General features: G+C 43.3%; 2 protein-coding genes across 4 annotated transcripts; one reads left to right on the forward strand and one right to left on the reverse strand.

Annotated features, from left to right (window-relative positions):
* Positions 1-7,761: 7,761 nt before the first annotated feature.
* LOC119296245 lies at positions 7,762-12,456 on the forward strand. Of its 3 annotated transcripts, none has more exons than XM_037574640.1 (10): positions 7,762-7,893; positions 8,448-8,922; positions 9,204-9,266; positions 9,512-9,574; positions 9,726-9,788; positions 10,248-10,310; positions 10,429-10,488; positions 10,952-11,089; positions 11,279-11,368; positions 11,569-12,456. In XM_037574640.1, the coding sequence occupies exons 2-10, from the start codon at positions 8,491-8,493 to the stop codon at positions 11,974-11,976; spliced, it is 1,380 nt and encodes a 459-aa protein (XP_037430537.1). In that variant the 5' UTR covers positions 7,762-7,893; positions 8,448-8,490; the 3' UTR covers positions 11,977-12,456. The 3 variants fall into 3 exon arrangements, with proteins under 3 accessions (XP_037430537.1, XP_037430539.1, XP_037430538.1); XM_037574642.1 differs by having other exon boundaries at positions 7,768-7,893; positions 8,451-8,922; XM_037574641.1 differs by lacking the exon at positions 7,762-7,893 and having other exon boundaries at positions 7,925-8,922.
* A 245-nt stretch (positions 12,457-12,701) lies between these two features.
* Positions 12,702-18,057, reverse strand: LOC119296243 (probable inactive receptor kinase At5g58300). The gene is made up of 3 exons (XM_037574639.1): positions 17,883-18,057; positions 13,995-15,348; positions 12,702-13,532 (listed from the first exon to the last, which is right to left on the reverse strand). Exons 2-3 carry the CDS (start codon positions 15,271-15,273, stop codon positions 12,898-12,900), a joined length of 1,914 nt encoding a protein of 637 aa, XP_037430536.1. The 5' UTR covers positions 15,274-15,348; positions 17,883-18,057; the 3' UTR covers positions 12,702-12,897.
* Between the last annotated feature and the right edge of the window lie 6,529 nt (positions 18,058-24,586).

The following is a 24,586-nucleotide window of genomic DNA, read 5'->3' on the forward strand; positions in this document are numbered from 1 at the left end:
CAAGTCAAGACATACGAAGTACCCATCACAAACTCATCTCCCTCGCATTACATTATTTGCTATTTGCCTCTCGTTTTCCTCTCCCCCACTTCACCCTTGCCGTTTTATTCGCCCTCTCTTTTCCGTTCGCCTCTCTTTTTCGCTTGCTCCTCGTATTTTCTGCTGCTATGTTTGAAACCAAGGAGGATATAATTGATAAGAACAATAGTAATAACATGGAAAATTTTGATGCTTTTGTTGATCCTGTTGAAGAACCACCCATCTTACATACTAAAAAGTTTCGATCGGTAGTGGTAATATATTGGAAAAGGGGTTATTCAAGATTTCTTTACTTGTGTCGGTGCTTTACCAACTATGGGTGGATCTATTCTTCATAGAACTAGTAGTCTTGCGAATGTTATATCCTTGCTTATAGTTGAACTTGAAAGACAATTTATGCATATGCATCCTTGCATATAAAGAATTTTCCTAGAATTTTCCAACATTGAGCATTCTTTTGTTAAGCGTGCAACTACTATCTTTTTGGCTCATGAGTTCAGATTTATAATAAAAGAAGCCAAAGAAATTTTGTGCACTATAGGGTGGACGCTTGCCGTCCTCCCATAGAGGCAATCCTCTTCGATCAAGAGGCCATCATGCGTTTTCAATCTTTAGATTATGTTGCTTTTAACAAAAACCTTAGAAAAAAGGTTCCTACCAATGTTCTAGTTGATAGAATTTCCGAACTTAATAATGATTTTGCTATTCGAAACAATGAGTTAGGATATTCTCTTGAGTATAGGCTCATGACTTTTTGCCAAAAGAATGCTTATAATGATGAATTGGTTGTGTAATATGAAGGGCCAAAAGAGGAACCCATACCTCCCGAGATTGATCTTGGGGACTTTTGTCCCATTAAATTTAGCCCTTTTGATTACTTTTGCTTGCCACAAAGAAAACTTGCCGCTGAATGCAGAGAATATGAGATGAGTTTTCGTGATTTATCTTATTATTATGGCAATACTTAGATCTATTCTCGCTTTTATGCCTAGCTAGGGGCATTAAACGAAAGCGCTTGTTGGGAGGCAACCCAATTTTATTTTTGTTTCTTGATTTTTGCTTCTGTTCAGTAATAAATTAATCATCTAGCTTCTGTTTATATGTGGTTTTATGTTTAATTAGTGTTTGTGCCAAGTAGAACCTATAGGATCATCTTGGGTGATAGTTAATTTGATTCTGCTGAAAATCAGAAACTTTTGTGCGCACGAGAATAATTTTAGTAAATCACAGAAACGTGATTTTTAGTTGATTCTTTTTTCAGTAGATCAATAGACAAATTTCCTAGGGCTTCCTATTTTGGTAGGATTTTTAGATTCCATAAGTATGAAAGTTACAGATTGCTACAGACTGTTCTGTTTTTGACAGATTCTGTTTTTCGTGTGTTGTTTGCTTATTTTGATGAATCTATGGCTAGTATCGGGGGGGGGGGTATCAACCATAGAGAAGTTAGAGTACAGTAGGTTTAACACCAATATAAATAAAGAATTAGTTCATTGCAGTATCTTATGTGGTGGTTTTTCTTTCTTGCACTAATGGAGCTTATGAGATTTCCTGTTGAGTTTTGTGTTGTGAAGTTTTCAAGTTTTGGGTAAAGATTTGATGGACTATGGAATAAGGAGTGACAAGAGCCTAATCTTGGGGATGCTGGAACCCCAAGATAATTCAAGGACAATCATCCCCTCTTTCGTCTTTGTCTATCGGTAACTTTACTTGGAGATATATTTTTATTCGTCACATGATATGTGTTTTGCTTGGAGCGTCTTGTATGATATGAGTCTTTGCTTTTTAGTCTACCATAATCATCCTTGCTGTACACACCTTTTGGGATAGACACGCATGATTTGGAATTTATTAGAATACTCTATGTGCTTCACTTATATATTTTGAGCTAGACAATTTTTGCTCTAGTGCTTCACTTGTATCTTTTTAGAGCACGACGGTGGCTTAATTTTGTAGAAATTATTGATCTATCATGCTTCACTTATATTATTTTGAGAGTCTTTTAGAACAACATGGTATTTACTATGGTTATAAAATTGGTCCTAATATGATGGGCATCCAAGTTGGGTATAATAAAAACTATCATAGAAAGTGCATTAAACACTATGATCAATTTGATGCTTGATAATTGTTTTGAGATATAAAGGTGGTAATGTTAGAATCATGCTAGCTGGGTAATTATGAAATGGAGAAATACTTGTGTTAAGGTTGGCAAGTCCCGTAGCATGCACGTATGGTAAAAGTTGTGTGACAAATTTGTTGCATGGGGTGCTCTTTTAATTGTGTTCCTTATGTGTGGAGGTTGGGATCGCGCGATGGTTAACTCCTACCAACCCTTCCCCTAGGAGCATGTGTAGTAGTACTTTGCTTCGAGGGCAAGTAAACTTTTGCAATAAGTATATGAGTTCTTTATGACTAATGTGAGTTCATGGATTATACGCACTCTCACCCTTCCACCATTGCTAGCCTTTATTATGTCGTGCGACTTTCGCTGGTATCATGCACCCACCATTTACCTTCCTCAAAACAGCCACCATACCTACCTATTATGGAATTTCCATAGCCATTCCGAGATATATTGCCATGCAACTTTCCACCGTTCCGTTTATTATGACATGCTCCATCATTGTCATATTGCTCTTTGCATTATCATGTAGTTGACATCGTATTTGTGGCAAGGCCACCTCCATAATTTTTCATACATGTCACTCTTGGTTCATTGCATATCCCGGTACACCGCCGAAGGCATTCACGTAAAGTCATATTTTGTTCTAAGTATTGAGTTGTAATTCTTGAGTTGTAAATCAATAAAGTGTGATGATCTTCATTATTAGAGCATTGTCTCAAGTGAGGAAAGGATGATGAAGACTATGATTCCCCCACAAGTCAGGATGAGACTTTGGACTTTATAAAGATAAAAGAGGCCAAAGAAGCCCAAAAAAAAGAGAGGCCAAAGAAGCCCATAAAAAATGAGAGAAAAGAGAGAAGGGACAATGTTACCATCTCTTTTTCCACACTTGTGCTTCAAAGTAGCACCATGATCTTCATGATAGAGAGTCTCCTATGTTGTCACTTTCATATACTAGTGGGAATTTTTCATTATAGAACTTGGCTTGTATATTCCAATGATGGGCTTCCTCAAAATGCCCTAGGTCTTCGTGAGCAAGCGAGTTGGATGCACACCCACTTAGTTTCTTTTGTTGAGCTTTCATATATTTATAGCTCTAGTGCATCTCTTGCATGGCAATCCCTACTCACTCACATTGATATCTATTAATGGGCATCTACATAGCCCGTTGATACACCTAGTTGATGTGAGACTATCTTCTCCCTTTTTGTCTTCACAACCACCACCCTATTCCACATATAGTGCTATGTCCATGGCTTGCGCTCATGTATTGCATGAGAGTTGAAAAAGCTGAAGTGCGTTAAAAAATATGAACCAATTGCTTGGCTGAAACCGGGGTTGTGCATGATGGGAGTATTTTGTGTGATGAAAATGAAGCATGGTCTAACTATATGATTTTGTAGGGATGAGCTTTCTTTGGCTATGCTATTTTGATAAGACATGATTACTTGTTAGTATGCTTGAAGTATTACTATTTTTATGTTTTATGAACTTTTATATTGAATCATTTGGATCTGAACATTCATGCCACAATAAAGAAAATTACATTAAGAAATATGCTAGGTAGCATTCCACATCAGAAATTCTGTTTTTATCATTTACCTACTCGAGGACGAGCATGAATTAAGCTTGGGGATGCTTGATACGTCTCCAACGTGTCTATAATTTTTGTTTGTTCCATGCTATTATATTACCCGTTTTGGATATTTATGGGCTTTACTTTACACTTTTATATCATTTTTGGGACTAACCTACTAACCGGAGGCCCAACCCGAATTGATGTTTTTTTTGCCTATTTCAGTGTTTCGAAGAAAAGGAATATCAAACAGAGTCCAAACGGAATGAAACCTTCGGGAGTGATCTTTTTGAAACAAACGCAATCTAGGAGACTTGGAGTGGACATCAAGAAGCAGCCGAGGCGACCACGAGGCAGGAGGGCGCGCCCTAGGGGGTGGGCGCGTGCCCCACCCTCGTGGGCCCCTCGTGGCTCCCCTGACCTACCTCCTTCGCCTATATATATCTACGTACCCCGAAAACATCCAGGAGCACCATGAAAAACTATTTCCACCGCCGCAACCTTCTGTATCTGCGAGATCCCATCTTGGAGCCTTCGCCGGCGCTCCGCCGGAGGGGGAATTGACCATAGAGGGCTTCTACATCAACACCATAGCCTCTTCGATGAGTTGTGAGTAGTTTACCATAGACCTTCGGGTCCATAGTTATTAGCTAGATGGCTTCTTCTCTCTCTTTGAATCTCAATACAAAGTTCTCCTCGATCTTCTTGGAGATCTATTCGATGTAACTCTTTTTGCGGTGTGTTTGTTGAGATCCGATGAATTGTGGGTTTATGATCAAGTTTATCTATGAGAAATATTTGAATCTCCTCTGAATTCTTTTATTTGTGATTGATTATCTTTGCAAGTCTCTTCGAATTATCAGGTTGGTTTGGCCTACTAGATTGATCTTTCTTGCAATGGGAGAAGTGCTTAGCTTTGGGTTCAATCTTGCGGTGTCCTTTCCCAGTGACAGCAGGGGCAGCAAGGCGCATATTGTATTGTTCCCATTGAGGATAAAAAGATGGGGTTTATATCATATTGCTTGAGTTTATCTCTCTACATCATGTCATCTTGCTTAATGCATTACTCTGTTCTTATGAACTTAATACTCTAGATGCAAGCAGGAGTCGGTCGATGTGTGGAGTAATAGTAGTAGATGTAGGCAGGAGTCGGTCTACTTGTTGCGAACGTGATGCCTATATACATTATCATGCCTAGATAATCCCATAACTATGCACTTTTCTATCAATTGCTCGAGAGTAATTTGTTCACCCACCGTAATACTTATGCTATATTGAGAGAAGCCACTAGTGAAACCTATGGCCTCCGGGTCTATCTTTTATCATATAAGTTTTCGGTCTACTTTTATTTGCATCTTTACTTTTCAATCTATATCATAAAAATAGCAAAAATATTTATCTTATCTTATTATCTCCATCAGATCTCACTTTCGCAAGTTACCGCGAAGGGATTGACAACCCCTTTATCGCGTTGGTTGCGAGGTTCTTGTTTGTTTGTGTAGGTGCAAGGGACTTGTGAGGAGCCTCCTACTGGATTGATACCTTGGTTCTCAAAAACTGAGGGAAATACTTACGCTACTTTGCTGCATCACCCTTTCCTCTTCAAGGGAAAACCAACGCAGTGCTCAAGAGGTAGCACTACCGCATCATACAAGCGGTACTACTGCAAGGGCTTGCGGTACTACCGCAGAGAGATGCGGTACTACCTCTGGCACAACAGGGGCTAAGACCAGTCCTGATGCGCTAAGGCAGGGAGCGGTAGAACCGCTGGGGCGGTACTACCGCAAGGCAGGAATAGTCTAGGCTGAGAAGGCACGGACATATAAAAATACATCCGTGACTACTTCCACTGAGTTTTGATCTATGCAAAAATCCGACACGGTACTACCACAAGCCTGGAACGGTACTACCGTGTAGGGCGCGGATGTAAAAAATTACATCCGCCCCTACTTCCGCTCATGCTGCTATGCCTAGCGAGAGCCCACGGTACTACCGCGCCCGTGGAGCGGTACTACCGCGTAGGACACGGATATAAAAAATTACATCCGCCCCTACTACCGCTCGAGCAGCTGCGCCTAGCCTGCGGCCATGGTACTACCGCTCCCAAGATGGTACTACCGCTCCCAAGGAGCGGTACTACCGTGAGCACCTATGGTACTACCGCGCTTGTGGCCGGTACTACCGCAAGGGTCTGCGGTAGTACCGCTCCGAAGAGTAGTACTACCGCCTGCCTCAGTTCAGCATTACTAGTAGTCCTTCATTTTGCAGAGACATGGAGAGACGGAGGATGCTCCAAAGAGCCAAAGGAAAGAAGGTGCAGAAAGGAACAGACGTGTACGTGATGATTCCACCCAAACCTTTCCAACGCGGACCCCCTCTTAATAGTATGGCTTCCCTACGACTCAAATCCACCGAAAAGAAACGTAGAAAAACGCCGTCTTCAATAGTCTTTGAGGGGCACCAAATCATCTTGACATGATATATCTGAAATCTCAATGCACACGATTAGTCCGCAAAAACATTTTCATCAATCACCAAAACTACTAAGGGATAAATATGCCCTTACAAATAGTATAGAAACAGAAAATTCATAGGAAGTGAGATGACATGCATCTCAATCCTATAGAGAAAGAGATGTCATTTGATGCATAGAATAGGGATTTTTTTCATTGAGTCTAGGCTAATATTTTTTTCTTTGAAATGTGAAGGATTGATTCCTATCCTACGTAGGAATAAGAGTCCATCCTTACAATCCAAAAGGCTCCAAAGGAAATTTTCCTGCAAAGTTCCTATCCTTCGCAATTCCTACAATATTCCTTTAAATTGAAGGAGGCCTTAATGGAGATTGGAGTCTATTAGGGCTCCTTTGGTTCAAAGGATTTTTATAGGAATTTGGAGGATTAGAATCCATAGGAATTTTTTCTATGTTGGTTATTTGATTCATAGGATTGAATCCTATAGAATTTTTTTCAAGTATTTTTTTCTCTACTTCCCATAGGATTTTCTAGCATCCACACAAAAATCCTTTGTTTTTCCGGTGATGCAATTAAACAACAAAAAAAATCCTGTAGAATTAAGATGAGCATGACATTCTAATCCTATGTTTTTTTTATTCCCACATTTTTAGAACCCCGTGGATCAAAGGGCCCCTTAATATTTGCTTTTCTCGCGTCACTTTGCCTCTTATTGCTCAACGAAAGTACTCACAACAACAACGAAATAGCTCGTATGGATATCGATGGAAAATTTGCCTTTCAAAAAAGATATTGATGGAAAATTAAGACCTAATCTTCTTTTCCGAATAAATAAGACCTAATAAGCTTACTTTACAACCTAGAACGAAATGTTAGCCTTGAGCATAAAAAATAATATTACGACAACAAATTTGGTATGGAAATGGAAGCATACAACAAAATCTTGTCGCCGCAATGTCAAATAATATAAAAATGCAGAATTCCTGTCTGCAAAATTCTGCATTTACATAAGATAACAAGTACTCCCTCCGTCCCATAATGTAAGACGTTTTTTACATTACATTAGAGTCAAAAAAATGTGTTATATTATGGGACGGAGGGAGTACTAAGTACTAGTGGCGAAGGAAGAATGAAAGTTTCGGCGAGAAAAATAGATAGAACGTGCGCGCAGGCTCGCGCAGCGTCAAGCCACCGACCATTCCGCCCTAGCCGTCCTCCTCCCTCCCTCCCTCCCTCCTACCAAGATCTCTTTTCAATTTAAGGGCTCCTTTGATTCAAAGGAATTCTATAGGATTTCTGGAGGATTGAAATCCTTAAGAATTTTTTTTATGTTGGTTCTTTAATTCATAGGATTGGATCCCATAGAAATTTTTCCTATGGAATCTTTTGTACTACATTTCATAGGAAATCTAACATCCACTCCAACCTCCTTTTACAATTCCTTTGCTTTTTCTGTGCCATCAAACACTCCATGCTAATCCTGTAGGATTCATGTGTGCATGCCACTTCAACCCTATACTTTTCCTATTCCTACGATTTGAAAATCCTGCGAATCAAAGAGGGCCTAAACAAACGCTCCCCCAAAAATCCACTTTCCCACCTAGTTAACCCATCGCCCTCCTCCAGATCCCCAACCTCCCCAATCCGTGGCCAGCAGAAGCGGCGGCGTTTCTAGGGTTAGTACCACCGGGCCGTTGGCATTTCCTTATCTTAATTCTCCGCCGTGTACCCTTGAAATTTCTATTCGAACTCGTCATCAAGTTATTAGTAGTACAAAAAATGATCTTGTGTTCCCCTTTGGTCGCCGCAGAACCACCTCCGGGGTCGCCGGCTGTGTGTTCTGCCGGCGTTTGTCAGTAGAAACTTTTGTTATGTACGAATCCGTTGCTTACATATAGACACACGCATGGGCATAGGCGCGCAGTGGCTGAAATCACAAGCTGAGATTATTATTTTGCTCGTAATCTCCGGCCTTGTGTTGCCGTTGGTTGAATGAAGTGTGAGGTTTCCTTTCTTGTGGCGTTCATGAATCAAGATAGGGATATGACTTGTTACCGAAATGACTAAATTGTATGGTTTATGGCAGGAAGATAAAAATATTACGCACATAATCTGTTTTCATTTTTCACCAATAGATTGCCATGAAACTCAGGATACTTAATCTATCTGATAAAAAGGCCTGTTCAACAAATTAGCTGAAAGTTCATTTTGTTCGTTGTCGCCATGCTAGTAGATACAGATAGTAATTTAAGGGCTAAGCTGCAAAACAAGAGATGGATGGCAAAAAGAAGAGGAACAGGAAGAAGAAGGGAAACCAAGGGAAGAATACTGGTGATGCGGTGACCAATGCCGATGAAGCTGTTCCTCAGAGCCACAATGATGATTTGGCTCCAAAAGAAAATTATAGTGGTGCCGATGCAGATGATGCAGTGTCCAGTGTTGGAGATGCAGTGTCCAGTGTTGGAGAGGGAACACAGTACCAGAATCACGAGCAGATTCCACATGCAAAGCACAATATTGCAAACGCTGATGAAACCATATCGTCGTCTGTTGGTGAGGTGATTCCATGCGATGAGAATCACGAACCTACCATGACACACGAGAGTCACAAGGTCAGTAATACAGCCTACGCAGATCAGAGGAGCATTGGGATTTCAGATTCTACCGTGGAACTTGGCAAGGACCGACTTTTTGAATCAAAGCTTGTAAGTTCTTCTGTAAACGGTAACTGCACTGTCAACGGCCTCTATCTTTTCAATTCAAGTTTGATATATCTTCACTGTGAACATCCCCTGATCATGCATACCTACCATGTAACCGTTCCTGTAAAGAAGAATGTTATGATTTCTGCAATATTGTTGCTAGATACCTGCTCTTTCATCAGTGAACACTACTTGGATTTCTCAGTTTGCACTTCCAGCTCCGCATTTGCTCATTTGATTCTTTGTGCTGTTCATCCTTGTAAATACACTCATTGCCACCGCAGGAGAAATTACACGATACAATAAAGCAATTGGAAGATGAGAAAGGTTTATGGCTTCAAAAAGTGGTATGTATGCTTGCCCCTGTTTTTAACATCGACATACATAACAGTATCATGTACTTTTTTGCGGGAAATATCATTTATTTGTTTAAGGGTAATTGAGCAAAGGGATTATGGATCAACAGATGCAAAGCCTGTCTGTTGTCTGCTTATTATCTGAACCAGATGTTCACTTCTGAACATGAAAAAACTATTTTGCACACTACTAGAAACATCTCATACAAAATACTCTTATATTTCTTTTCCTGCAGAACAAGATGGAGAGCGAACTTGAAAAGTTGCATAACAAAGTGGGTTATCATGCACAAAATGAGGTATGTTTTATGTGCTGGATGTAATCACCATTTGATTTTATCAATGCAGCTGGGAAATTATCTTACTCTCTCGAGTCTACTATTTATTTTCTTCCTTGTAGCTAGGTGGAATGAATTGAATTTTCTTACCTCATATTTCCTTTTATTTTAGGTCATTTTGGAGGAAAAACTTAATAATCTACAGAATGGGTACGATATGCTGGTTAAAAAGGAGGTATTTGCTGTTCCTTCTACTTATTTATTTCTTTGATGAGAAGGTCTATGTGCCAGTCTTGTTGTATAGGAGGTCAAACTTTACCGATTAACTTTGGTTTGAGCTTAGGCTTTGACAATGGTAAAAACTAAAAGCAGTTTCAAAAATACAATGAAGTACCTTACTTCCATTTTACAGGATGATCATCCCAAAATGACTGGATCATCTTTTTTAGCTTGTTAATTTAGTGCCATGGGTTGCAAAGCCATGATATTTAGCTTGTTCACTCAATCGGTAGTTTAGTTTAATGCAAGTGATGAATCAAAATCACTAGATATGCCGTTGGGACGATATATGTCTTTGGGTCGGCCAAAGCAGCTCAAACTTCATGTATGGAGCAAATCACTAATCAGGCTTGATTTATTTAAAGTTGCTGAAACAGTAACACCAATATAATATTTATTTCCCAATTTCATTTAGGAGGTTTTGGATAACAAAGTCAAGTGCGTTGAGGATGTCAATGGTGTCCTAACTCATCAGGAGGTAATGTTCAGAGAGATTACTTATCACTACTTTCTCTTCGCGTTTTTTATGCCTTCGGGGACTTATATCATTTCTCTCTTTAACTGTTTTGGGTTGACATGCTGCTTAATTTCTTCAGACTTCTCTTAAAGAAAGATTAAGTTTGCTGGAGGAAACCAACAAAGCATTACAGGAGCAGGTAAGAATTACACCGTCTGTTTCCAACTGTTAATTTTTCTTCATTGTAGCTGGTTGAGAAAAATGAATCCTTAGTGAAATACTAATATCGCAATATGTATCCTATGGGCAAGCATTAGTTGTTTTTTCTGAAAGGAGATACAGCATACGTACTTTGGTTCTGCGGAGTAGTTGTTTATACTTAGGCTGTGTTCGGCAATCCTCCGCTCCTTCACCAGGGAGCGGCGCAACCTATTGGCCGCTCCCCAAATTCCTACTGTATGCCGCTCCGCTCCACAGAGGAGTTAAGGAGCGGAAGGATTCCGAACGGGGCCTTAATAAACCTAAAAAAAAGAGTCTAATAGTTCATATGTTGGTATATGAATCTGTCAGATCTGGACCTTCAATTGTTCGATTTTCATATGTAGCATGTGCACATTTACTTATATATTCTGATATTACTATTTAATAACAAAGCCTGGCAGGTGAAGGTATTGGATGAAACTTCAAAAAGTACTGTTGAGGAAAATCAGCGGTTGGTGGTAAGTGTGGATGAATTGGAGTCAAGATTACAAACCCTTGAAGCAAAGATTGCACTTACTGAAGCCTCCATTACTAAAGAGGTAAGTTTGTCCAGAACATCGCTCTAGTGATTCTTATGTTTATACCCATTTGATTTCTACCAACCTACAACTGAATATTTAATCTCCAATGAAATTGCCTGGTCAGAAATATGTATTATTTATTACCTCTTTGTAATAAATTCTTAGCATCCAGACTATTCTATAAAACTGATTTTTTTTATGATGCAGGTTCCTGAAACTGAGGTGATGAATCAAACAGATCTGGCCGGTTCATTTCTCCATAAGCAGACCACTGATTTTACGACCGTGATGAGTAAAGTAAGTATGTTACTATGCGAATGTTTGTCCATTTCCGCAAGGATGTTACTGTACCCAAAAATTATCTATGTACGTAGTTCATTTACATGAATATCCATTCTGGGGGATTACAGTTCAGTTCCCCACTTGTTGGGAATGTGATTTCCTTACGTGTTGCAATGATCCATAATTGCTTAAACGCAATGTTTCCCTGTGTGCAGGGTAACGAACCTACTGCTGATAGAGGTCTGAACAGTTCGCTGGCAGTTACTTCGGACAATATCTACAGTCATGTCAGCAACATTCCTGTCGGTGCCTATGCTAGTGATCATGCAGATGAAACTTTGGTGTACTTTCCAGAAGCAACGAGCAGCAATGGTGCTGGCCAGAGCCTCATGAATGCAAATGCGCGCCAAGGATTTGATGAACCAAGAACAAGTGGTGAAATCGTGCCGGTTCCGTTGGATGATATACTGATTCATGAAGATGATCCACAGCCAGCGGGATCAGATGTTGAGACAGCTGAGGAGGTTCCATTCACCGATGCCCCCATTGTTGGCGCACCCTTCCGGTTGATCTCGTTTGTTGCTAGGTATGTCAGTGGTGCAGACTTGGTGAACCAAAAGTAACTCTACATCTGCCCATCGGGCTGCTCGAGATCTGTGTGCTGGAAAGAGGAGTCCTGTTTTTTGTTGCACTGACATAGTTTTCAGTAAGCTTTTGGAACTTCTTCGTAACATTAAGATGGTGGCGAATATGTTGGACGGGTGCATTGGATTCTGCAGAGATATGGATGCTATGGTGATTAGTGGCGGTGCTTGCTGCCGATAGATTTTTCTTCCTCCCCTGTAATTTTATCAGGGGCGTGAGAAGTTATTGTTCCCGGTTTATACAAGAGGGCTTTGTCTGACCATGTGAGAAGCTGTACTGGCCAGATTTATGTTATAGTAACATCTGAAATGTTGGTATGCCTTGTATTCTCTGAATTCTGGTATGTGGGTGATACGGCCACCTTGATTGGTTATTACTCCCTCCGTTCTACTGTAAGTGTTAAGTGTCGCTGATGTAGTGCAAGACACTTATACTATGGAATGGATGGAGTTTTTGCATGTTTCTTTCTATGTTGTATCATAACATTTTTCGATCACAAATACAAATTGTTTTGGATATTTCAATATAGACAACATACAGATTGAAATGAGTGAACAAACACCCGACATACAGATTGAAACGAGTGAACAAACACACAAAAAGGTTAGAACATCTTATGTTTGTGACCGGAGGGAGTAGTTCTTCATCTATTGCTTGGGTGCGATCTTGTGCCATGTATGCGCATCTGCTACTTGCAAGCAGGTACTAGAAGATAATCAATGTCGTCAATTGACACAACAATGTCTGATGCCCACGAGCAGAGGCAATGTATTAGGATTACATGTTAAAGACACTACCAATTAACATGCACGCGTGGAATATTGGAACAGTTATAAGGATACAACACTTGTTCATGAATACAAGCAAGTGCTTGAGAACAAGCCAGGCAGAGCCAGCGTTTACGCCGATGGAGGGTTGGAGTCCCTGGGGTTTTCATTGGAAGAGGCGCGGCTCTCGGAAGCGGTGAACTGCCGGAGGTCCTCGATCATCCTGATCACCTCTGCCATGGTGGGGCGCCGGTCCGGGGACCGGGACGTGCAGGCCATGGCCAGCTGCAGCATCTGGACCAGCTCATCCTCGATGTTATGGTACTTCATCAGCGCGACGTCGAACACCTCGGCGGTCCACTCCTCGCGGACCACGGAATGCACCCACCTGGGCAGGTCGATCACGTCCTCTTGCCCCTGCGACTGGAGGGGGGCCTTTCCGGTCAGCATCTCCATGAGCAGCACGCCGAAGCTGTACACGTCCGACTTGTGGGTGAATTTCCTCGACTCGTAGGTTTCCGGGGCGCAGTAGCCGACCACCACCCGGGATGTGTTGATCGGGAGGCTCATCAGAGTGCTCATCCCGTAGTCTGAGACGTGAGGGTTGTGGTCTTGATCGAGGAGCACGTTGGTGGACTTGATGTTGCCATGAGCAAGCTTGGGGCCTCCTTCTGCATGGATGTGTGCAATGCCATGTGCTGTTCCAAGTATAATCTTCATCCTGGTGTTCCAGTCCAATGGGGTCTTCTCCACAATACCCTTAATGCCTGTTCATCAGCACTTTAATCAGAACCGATATCGATCAACAATTAGAGCCACGTTCAGTGAGTGGATAATGAACAATGTCCTCTTAACAGAACTAGAAAATGAAGTTCATGGATGTGTATATTCTACTCCCTCCGTTCCTAAATGTAAGTCTTCGTAGAGATTCCACTAGGTGGACTACATACGGAGCAAAATGAATGAATCTAAACTTAAAATGCATCTATATACATCCGTATGCAGTTTTATAGTGGAATCTCTACAAAGACTTACATTTAGGAACGGAGGGAGTACATATCATAGCTTTGCTATCTGCATGGCCTTTTTGTGCATGTAAATTTTGCGAGGGACGGTAGGTATGTTTGTCTCATGCTAACAAAACAATGGATATTTAGCCTCCTAACTTGCAAAGTAATCAATTTAATGTAAACCCAAAAAAAATGAAGCGGTGAAAGGCAATAGCGTACCGTGTAGCATGGCTGAAAAGCTTCCAGTAGTAACAAATTCATAAACCACAAGCTTTTCATCCTTTGAGTAGTAGTAAGCACGCAGAGGCACGAGGTTTGCATGTTTGCCTACCCTCCCGATAAGCTCCATCTGCTGCTCAAATTCTTTCTTCCCTGCCACAACATCCTTGAGCCTCTTGACAACCACTATAGTGCCATCCTCGAGTAAAGCTTTGTAGGCGGTTCCATAGCTCCCCTTGCCAAGGACTTCTGCAGAAGCTCTCAGTAAGTCTTCCAAGTCAAAGCTGTAACTGCATCCCTCCAAGAAAACCAACTTGTTCTTGGCAGCCATTTGGACACCACTGCTGACATCCGCTTTATGCTTGTCAATCCTTGCACCATCGGCTCCCTTGCTCTTGTAATCCGCTCGCGCTTCTTTCCTATCCTTCCTCTTTGAAAAGCACACGGTGAAAACCACAGCAGCTAGCAGAAATACAGCAAAGCCTCCAACGGCAGCCGCAATGATAAATCCAGTAGCCACTTTCTTTCCATGTCGTGGCAATGTTTGTGACAGCGGTAACGAGGGTGTCGGCGAAGGAAGAACAGAACACTCAGCTAGAGGAGGCCCACACAATCCAGGGTTCCCCAGGAATGAAGTATTTGAGAATACTTGGAGGAAGGGAGGAATTGAGCCATTCAGCTCATTATTGCTCAAATTTAATTGTCTTAAGCTTGGAAGTTTGAGATTAGGAATAGGTCCAGACAAAGAATTTTCTGCCAAATTCAGGATAGATAACTGAGTAAGATTTTGCAAGCTTGTAGGCATTTGCCCTGTAAAGGAGTTATAGGAAAGGTCAAGGGTAATGAGGCCGGGAGAAAAAAAGGAAGGCAAATCTCCTGACAGTTCATTATGCTGAAGAAATATGGAACGTAAAGAAGGAAGTGAAGTGACATCAGAAGGAATGCTTCCGCTCAGCCGATTAGACCTCAGGCTTAACACCTGAAGGGAGACAAGCTTGCCAAGAGTATTTGGAGGAATTGCACCAATCAGCCCAGCAGCTGGTACCCTAAGCGCAAATATATGTGATCGATCCTCTGCGCATGTTACACCATGCCATGAGCACAGTGAGATGTTTTGACCCCAGTTGAGCTTCTTGCCATGGTAGACTGCGGAGGAAAAAGCAAGAAGAGCTTGCTTCTCAGAGGCTATGTCTGCTGTAGCAAATGGGATGAATAGTGATAGCAGCAGATGCAGACAGAGCAATGGAAGCAAAGGGCCTCTAAGATTTAGATAGCCCATTAGTGATCTCTCGGAGTCAATGTCACTAAATGAGAGACAACTTCATCTGTTTAGGCCAATGTAATAATCAAACAGCTGCAATAAAAATGAACACTTTAGTGCTAAAATATGATAAACTGAAAGAACAACTTTAAACATAACTCCATTTGCCTTTTAACTCGTTATAAAACTGCAAGCAATGACATCAGATATGTGTGTGTGCACGCGGAGTGTGGGAGGAAACACAGTTCCTTGTGCCAGTGTGTAGATGCGCGCACCTGTCGAAGACGTAATGAGGACTCAGGAAGAACAAACCACAAAGGCAAAGGCCCACACTGTCATGCCATGAAAGACCAAAGCACTATCAAAAGAAAAATATTCCTACTGAAGCCTGATAATTTTATAAACTTGTGTTTGAAGCTAGTGCAGCTTGCTTCTCTTTTTAAAAGGAAGTCAAATAAAGCGGAGGAAACCGAATAGTGTGAATGATCAGAAATTATGCATGGGAAGCCTCTAGGCTGGTTTTGCAACCAAGCCCTTTACTGAGCCTTCTTATTCACTACGGAGATGATTCCCTATGCCCCTGAAGCATTGTCAAATCACAGGATAACAAATGAATAACAGCTAATCAACACCAGGGACAAGAATTATGCATCCAAAGAACGGCGCTCATTGAAAGGCAATACAAGCATGAGATAAAAAGTTGCACAAGAAAGTAACTAAAAGTAAAAAATAAAACATAGTGGTAGGGTCGAGATGCAATGATGTAAAAGACGGAAGGCATCAATAAAGCAGAGAAAGGGGATGCAAGGAGGAAACTAAAGCTCATGAATACTGGTCTCCAAGATGAGCACATCATATCACACACAACTTTCTTGAATGGAACACCAAAGTAGGATTACCACAAACCAAATATAGTCTAGACACTAAGGCTCGTTTCCAACATCAGGAAACCACATCATGTGGCACTTTGTTGAAGTGGGCTCAGCTTAACTAAGACAGGCTAAGTATACTGTAGAGGACAGCACGCTAAAGCTCACAGTCCAATCAGTCAGATCTTACATGATTGCAGCAGCCTCATCACCAGTTTTGAGCTAATCCATTAGCAAGTGAAATCAACACACATGATGTTCATTCATTTCTTTTTCAGGATAAAAAGCGCAGTATGCAAGGTAATTGCCAATATAAAAAGCTGCTGATTGATAGGAGAATCCCACTAAACTAAATAAAGGTTGAAGGAGAAGTGACACAGATAAAGGCAAATCTGAACCAGGCTAGCCTAACTATGTGAAGTCGGGAAGCTAGGGCAGTGGCATGGAGATGCTTAGTGTGTGGGAGAAGATCCAGAGTGAGATTTGCACATGCAATTGGACCCCAGGGTTGGAGCAGCAGCATTGTTTACTCAGTACAAGATGTAGGTTAGCGTGCAACTGTTTACTGAGTAGTACTACCAAGTTAAATGTGTGGTACGGTATTTTTAATTTCATGGAACAATCGAGTACTGGCCGGTCCTCCAAAACCAATGCCGAGGACATGATTTTTCAAGGGTTCAGAGTTGACGCCTTTGCAGCCTTTAAAAGCTCATCAAAACCAGTGTCGCCGTGTGTAATATTGCTTCGTTTTTCTAGACGTTTTAGCGCAGTAGAAGTGTGGCTTTTCTTTTAAAGCAAAAGAAAAAGAATGTACTCCCTTCGTCCGGAAATACTTGTCATCAAAATGGATAAAAGGGGATATATCTAAATGTATTTTAGTTCTAGATACATCTCTTCTTATCCATTTTGATGACAAGTATTTTCCGACGGAGGGAGTACTGTACAGTACTAGTGTACTACTAAAAGGCTTCATGGCATAGATGCTTTACTGCTAGTGCTAGATCTATCTATACCAGGAAAAAAACAAGAAATATAGGTAAGACACAGATTAAAACACATAGTCTATTTTGTTTCAAAAAGGAGGTTAGACCTCCGGCCTCTGCATTATTGTGAACATAGTCCCTTTTTTTTTGTCTATTACTCCCTCCGTAAAGAGATATAAAGACTGTAACGCTCTTATATTTCTTTACAGATGGAGTACTAGTCTGTAGAACAAATGTATAGCTAACAAATACGTTCAATTTTGTATGGCCTTCTTTTCAGCTTATAAGGGCAGTATTTTCTTGTGCAGAGCAAATCTAGCGTTTGGTATTGCTGTTGCCGGCAAGCGGCAGACTCATTATTTACTGGAAACTGTTGGTTATCCTGGTTCCTGGTTGGGCCTTGGCAAAAAACAGAAAAACCTTGAAAGGGCAGTAATCGACTGTACAAACATAGAGTCGTTTAATTAGTGATGAGAAGCAGGGTGTTACGAGATAATAGTGGACGGGTAACAACTAGAAACGGGAATTGAGGAGCGTCTGGCCGATAAAACCGGCCATAGAGCCGCACATAAGTCGACCGTGGTCACAATTCCTTGTAGTAACTGAAAGGATCGCAGGAGGGAGAAGGAGAAGTAGAAGCAGGAGGATTCAAACCAAAACGTCTAAAAACAAGCACCTCCCTCCGTGTCCGTGGAACTGAACATGAACCAAGCAGGCGCAGAGAAGAAGGTAAGAAAAATGAGGGAAATGCAGGGGCGCAAGAGCGGTGCGGTACCTGGAGCGCGCGCGGCGGAAGGGGTCCCCGTCCGGTGTAGAGATGGCCTGGGTACGCGACGGCGGCGGCGGTGGTGCCGGTGCGAGTCGAGAGCAGAGCAGAGCAGAGGTGATGGAGAGAGGACGGAGCGTTTAAAACGAGGAGGAGCGCTGCCTGGCTGCCTGACACTAGTCACTAGGCTTGGGCCGGCCCGGATGGAGTGGAGCCGCAATAACTTTCTGCGCAGCGGCACGCTCTTCTCGCTGCCTATGCGCTTTTACCCTCGTGCCCCACCACCTGCACTGCACATGTCCCACCTAGCTGGTCAAACCCGGACTGTAACCGCTGCACGGCACTAGTCCGCTCACCAGTTTTGTTCTTCTTTTGAATTGGTTTCTCTTGTCTTTCTACCGCGCCAGCTGAGCCATACTAATACTACTCCCTCCGTTCCAAAATATAGCGCGCCCACGCTTTTCGAGGTTCAACTTTGACCATAAATTTAACCCACGAGACCGACTGCGGCGGGATCAAAAATTATATAATTAAAAACTTTTTTTGAATACGAATTCATTGGTATAATTTTTTCGCCCGCCGCAGTCGGTCTTGTTGATTAAATTAATGGTCAAAGTTGAAGCACGGAAACCGAGGACGCGCTATATTTTGAAACGGAGGGAGTACTATTTTGTTCGTTAATCTCGTGAGGCCAACTCCAGCGTACCACCTCAAACGGACGCCCGTTTGACCTGCTTTTGTTTCGTTTGAGGCGGTAATGAGGTTGTTCATGTTCATTTGAGGCCATTGTCGTGTCGATGCACCCAACACGTGGCCACACCCCAAATCATGTCCGAGATGGACGTGATTAAAAAAACACAAAAACTAAAATAAACGAATAAAATAAAAAAGAACATAATTGAACATCACGACCACATAATAGCCCCGTCCCACGGTTCACATAGACATAATTAACATAAAAAACAAAAGAAAATTGCCGCCTGCGCGTTCCTGCCGTAGTCGTCGCCGTCTTCTCACGCGTCGTCGTTGTCCTCCTCGTCGCTGACGAGGTCGACGTAGGCCGGCGGCGTCCAGAGGTGGGACGGTGGTGCCTGATAGACGGGAGCTTGCTGGAAGGTGGGAGGTGCTTGCACCACCTCCCCCGTTGGCGACGTCTTGCGCTCCGGTGACCGCGGCAGCGTGGGGCACCAGTTCACACCCCCATGACGTCGGTCATGTCCGTGACCGTGCACGACCAGCTCCACCGCTGGCCCATCATGCCCGTGGAGCGCGGGGACGGGCTGCTGCTCCCTCATCTCCAGCTCCGGCACGGCCATGTCGCCGGCCGCAGAGAGGGCCATCATGGTCTCTAGGCCCTCCCATTGGCGCTCATCGTGCGTGTTCATGTAGTCTTCCATGACACGTTGAAGGAGCCAAGCCTCCTCCTCCTCTGTCATGCGAGGAGGTGGTGGTGGCGACGGAGAGGGCGACGACGAAGGCGTCGGCGTGATGCCATGCACCACCCTACGCCTGCGCACTTGGGAGGGCTCGGAGCACGCGCGCGGCGCTCACGTGTCCGCCGCGGCCCCGATGAGGTGCCGACAAAGAAGGATGCGCGCCGTGTGTCATGCTTGTCCCGGAACCACGTGTCCTAGAGGTCGGAGTCGACGGCGTACCTGGGGTCGTAGTAGAGGTCGTCTGGCAGGAGGCGGCGGCGGCGTTCAATCTCCTTGCGGCGCGCACGGTCGCTCGTCGGGACCGGCGGGATCGGCACCCGATCCGCGGACAAATGCCAGTTATTGGGCAGGTGCACGTCACTCCAGGGGAGCGGCCTCCTCGTCTCCCAATAACGTCGGCAAACATCCGCATGGATGTAGTGCCAGTCGCGCTCGCCGACGGCCATAAGGGCGATGGTGAATGCGGGAGGCGTGGGGGCCCTCCGTGGTGGTGATGCAGGCTCAGCTTTGACGCCGCGGCAGCGGCGGCCCGAGGACGAGCCAACCTCGTGATCGTGCGCCCCCTTGCGGCCGGTGCTCCACCACACCATGGCTGTCGGTGGCCAGCGAGCTCGAGGAAGGGGAAGGGAGAGCGAGATAGGTTTTGGGTGTCTTGTTTCGAGGAGGCTGGAGTGGGAGCGTGGACTGCGACAGGTCCACGGCTTCGCATTTAAGAAGGACGCTTACCGCGCGCCTGGGCGGATGACAGGTGGGACTGACCACGCGTGCGCATTAATGTTGGCCGGTGGGAGGTAGCGACCGCCTACCACGCGGCCACGATGCGGACGAGCGGCGCGTCCGTTTGCTGTCCGTCTGGACCCAAACCAGGCGCATGTTTACGCTTAAAATGGGTCGAGCCGGACACAAAACGGATATGATGAGTCCAATCGATCACGCGCTGGGCCATCTGATTTGTCCGTTCTACCCGAACGGGATCAGACGGGATGGAGTCGCGCTTGAGGTCTCTCTCCACCACCTATCGCTGCCACGAATAACAGGTAGCCAGGTTCAGTTTTAGTTTCTTACTCGCTAAGATTTTGCATCACCTCGTCTCAAAGCTTAAAAGCCGCGAGGGAGAAAGAAAGGATAAAGGAGCCAAGTGAAGGGGCCAAACCAGTGCAGCGCCGGACCAGACCAGCGAGTCCATACATCCCTCATCAATAACTCATCGTCTATCGGTAAATTGCGGGAGACAGACTTCAATGATGGATGACCCATCTAACTTTTTGTGGGCTGCGCCAAACTGCTGACTACTTCTGTTTTCTTATGTATTAAAAACACCATAATTTGTTTTTTGCAATATACATATGTTTGAGTGACAAACAATATACTCCCTCCGTCCCAAAGTAAGTGACTCAATTTTATACATCAAAATATTTACATCAAAATCATAGTAGCAGTCTCGTTCCTTCGATTGCTCGACATCCGCCAAAGCTTAAAAAAAATACACTGAACAAACAATAAAGGATAAGGATACCTGCAAAAAAAAAAACGCACTCATTGTACATGGCTTTGAAGACCGCAACAGTCACTCACCGCGAACAACGAGATCTAGTGCCCCTGAAGGAACATCGGTCGTGCCAGCACCCATAGTGCGGGCTTGTAATCCTTCACCACGAGCCCAGAGGGTTGTAGAAACCGGACATTGCCACGGAACAAAACAAATGAAGAGGTTGAAGGTGTCGCGCCAATAAGCAGCCAATTGCTTTTCTTGATAGACACCCCAACTGTTAAGCTTCGAAGATATCAACAAATCCGAAGAGCCTAAAGAGACCTTATTCTAACGCGTCATCGCCGATGTCACTATGAAAAAAACAAAAGGAAAAATAGGACCAATTTAAACGGTTATGAAGCGGATGAGCCCTCACTCCTCCGGTCGCAAGCTTGGCCACCGTATGAAAGAGAGGAGAGGAGCCGAGATGGCGGCGTGAGAGGAAGAACCCTAGGCGAAGGCGACTCGTTGTCTAGCAAGGGAGTGTCTGGGTATGGGGGTGTTGCTACATCATTGGTATGTGCTTCAATTGATTGAATCCATTGCTCACATTGAATGCTTTCTCTTCTTCTATGAACTGCTTTTTTGTGAAAGTAATTTGTATTACTCAAACCATACCAACACGGTCCAAGCTACAAACGTTCAAAAGAATATCCGGGCTGTGTGAAAGAAGCGCAATTAAATTTTATGATCAAGTCCAAGCTGAGAAGAGAAAAGTTGCTGAAGAAAAACGCCAGAAGGCAAGATCCAAGGCTAAGGAGACGAAATAAAATGTTGATCAACGCCTCATGGTTGTTGCCACTGGAGCAGTTCCATCGAGCCAGAGTGCTCCCGAGAAACAAGCTCCATCCTCACCACTTCTAGAAGAAGCACAACGATTTTGCTGGTGCTGATGAAGTTTTCATCCCTAAGCCCAATGCTTATGTAGAAAAAGTTGAGGACATTGTTGTCTCTCACGAGACGCGTGCTGATAAAAATGTACCACCGGAGCAAAACACTCCCAAAGAGAAAGTTCAAGAAAAAACCGAGTCTGCTGGGAAAGTCATTCCGTCCCCACCGAAGAACACACCAGAAATGCCCTCCAAGCCTAGCATGGAGGAGAAAGAGACAGATGTGGGCGAACCTAGCGCTGCCCGAAAAGAATCAACCCATGTCCCATCCTCCGATGAACTTTCTCGGATAGACGTCTGATACGTCCATTTTGCACCATGCTTTTATATCGATATTTATTGCATTATGGGCTGTTACTACACATTATGTCACAATACTTATGCCTTTTCTCTCTTATTTTATAAGGTTTACATGAAGAGGGAGAATGGCGACAGCTGGAATTCTGGGCTGGAAAAGGAGCAAATATCATAGACCTATTCTGCACAACTCCAAAAGTCCAGAAACTCCACGAAAGTCAGTTTGAAATATATTAAAAATATTGGGCGAAGAAAGCACAAGAGGGGGGCCACCCACCAGCCACGAGGGTGGATGGCGCGCCCTACCCCCCAGGGCGCCCCCCTGCCTCGTGGGCCACCTGGCAGGGCCCCGATGCCCATCTTCTGCTATATGGTGTCTTTTGCCCTAGAAAAAAAATCATAAGGAAGATTTCCGGACGAAGCGCCGCCGTCTTGAGGCGAAACCTGGGCAGGACCAATCTAGGGCTCCGGCGGAGCTGTTCTGCCGGGGAAACATCCCTCCGGGAGGGGGGAAATCGTCGCCATCGTCATCACCATCGATCCTCTCATCGAGAGGGGGTCAATATCCATCAACATCTTCACCATCACCATCTCCTCTCAAACCCTAGTTCATCTCTTGTATCTGATCTTTGTCTCAAAACCTCAGATTGATACATGTGGGTTGCTAGTAGTGTTGATTACTCCTTGTAGTTGATGCTAGTTGGTTTATTCGGTGGAAGATCATATGTTCAGATCCTCAATGCTATTCAATACCCCTCTGATTATGAACATGAATATGATTTGTGAGTAGTTATGTTTGTTCCTAAGGACATGGGAGAAGTCTTGTTATAAGTAATCATGTGAATTTGGTATTCGTTCGATATTTTGATGAGATGTATGTTGTCTCTCCTCTAGTGGTGCTTTGTGAACGTCAACTACATGACACTTCACCATGATTTGGGCCTAGGGGAAGGCATTGGGAAGTAATAAGTAGATGATGGGTTGCTAGAGTGACATAAGCTTAAACCCTAGTTTATGTGTTGCTTCGTAAGGGGCTGATCTGGATCCATATGTTTCATGCTATGGTTAGGTTTACCTTAATTCTTCTTTCGTAGTCGCGGATGCATGCGAGAGGGGTTAATCATCATAAAGGAAGGGCAGTACCCAAGCACCGGTCCACCCCAAATATCAAATTATCAAAGTAACGAACGCGAATCATATGAGCATGATGAAAACTAGCTTGACAGTATTCCCATGTGTCCTCGGGAGGGCTTTGCTTTATATAAGAGTTTGTCTAGGGTTGTCCTTTGCTACAAAAAGGATTGGGCCACCTTGCTGCATCTTAGTTATCTTTGTTACTTGTTACCCGTTGCGAATTATCTTATCACAAAACTATCTGTTATCGATAATTTCAGTGCTTGCAAGGAATACCTTACTGAAAAACCGCTTGTCATTTCCTTCTGCTCCTCGTTGGGTTCGACACTCTTACTTATCGAAAGGACTATGATAGATCCCCTATACTTGTGGGTCATCAAGACTCTTTTCTGGCATTGTTGCCGGGGAGTGAAGCGCCTTTGGTAGGTGGAATTTGGTAAGGAAACATTTATATAGTGTGCTGAAATTTACTGTCATTTGTTACTATGAAAAGTAATCCTTTGAGGGGCTTGTTCGGGGTATCTTCACCCCAACCAGAAGTGCAAAGAGTTTCTCCTCAACCTACTGAACCTACTGAAAATATTTACTTTGAAATTCCTTCGGGTATGATAGAGAAACTGCTAGCTAATCCCTATACAGGAGATGGAACATTACACCCCGATATGCACCTAATCTATGTGGATGAAGTTTGTGGATTATTTAAGCTTGCAGGTATGCCCGAGGATGTTGTCAAGAAGAAGGTATTTCCTTTATCTTTGAAGGGAAAGGCATTGACATGGTTTAGGCTATGCGATGATATTGGATCATGAAACTACAACCGATTGAAATTGGAATTTCATCAGAAGTTTTATCCTATGCATCTGGTTCATCGTGATCGTAATTATGTATATAATTTTTGGCCTCGTGAAGGAGAAAATATCGCTCAACCTTGGGAGATGGTTAAGTCAATGTTATATTCATGCCCCAATCATGAGCTCTCAAGAGAAATTATTACTCAAATTTTTCTGCTCGGCTTTCTCATAATGATCGCTCCATGCTCGATACTTCTTGTACTGGTTCTTTTATGATGAAGACTATTGAATTCAGATGGGATTTATTGGAAAGAATTAAACATAACTCTGATGATTGGGAAATCGATGAAGGTAAGGACTCAGGTATGACACCTAAGTTTGAATGTGTTAAATCTTTTATGGATAGCGATGCTTTTCGAGAATTTAGCACTAAATATGGACTTGACTCTGAGATAGTAGCTTCTTTCTGTGAACCATTTGCTACTCATGTTGATCTCCCTAAGGAGAAGTGGTTTAAATATCATACTCCCATTGAAGTGAAAGTAGTAGAACCTATTAAAGTTGAAGAAAAGACTATTACTTATAATGTTGATCCTATTGTTCCTACCACTTATATTGAGAAACCCCCTTTCTT

Source organism: Triticum dicoccoides, chromosome 4B (genome assembly GCF_002162155.2).
Source record: "Triticum dicoccoides isolate Atlit2015 ecotype Zavitan chromosome 4B, WEW_v2.0, whole genome shotgun sequence".
NCBI lineage: Eukaryota > Viridiplantae > Streptophyta > Magnoliopsida > Poales > Poaceae > Triticum > Triticum dicoccoides.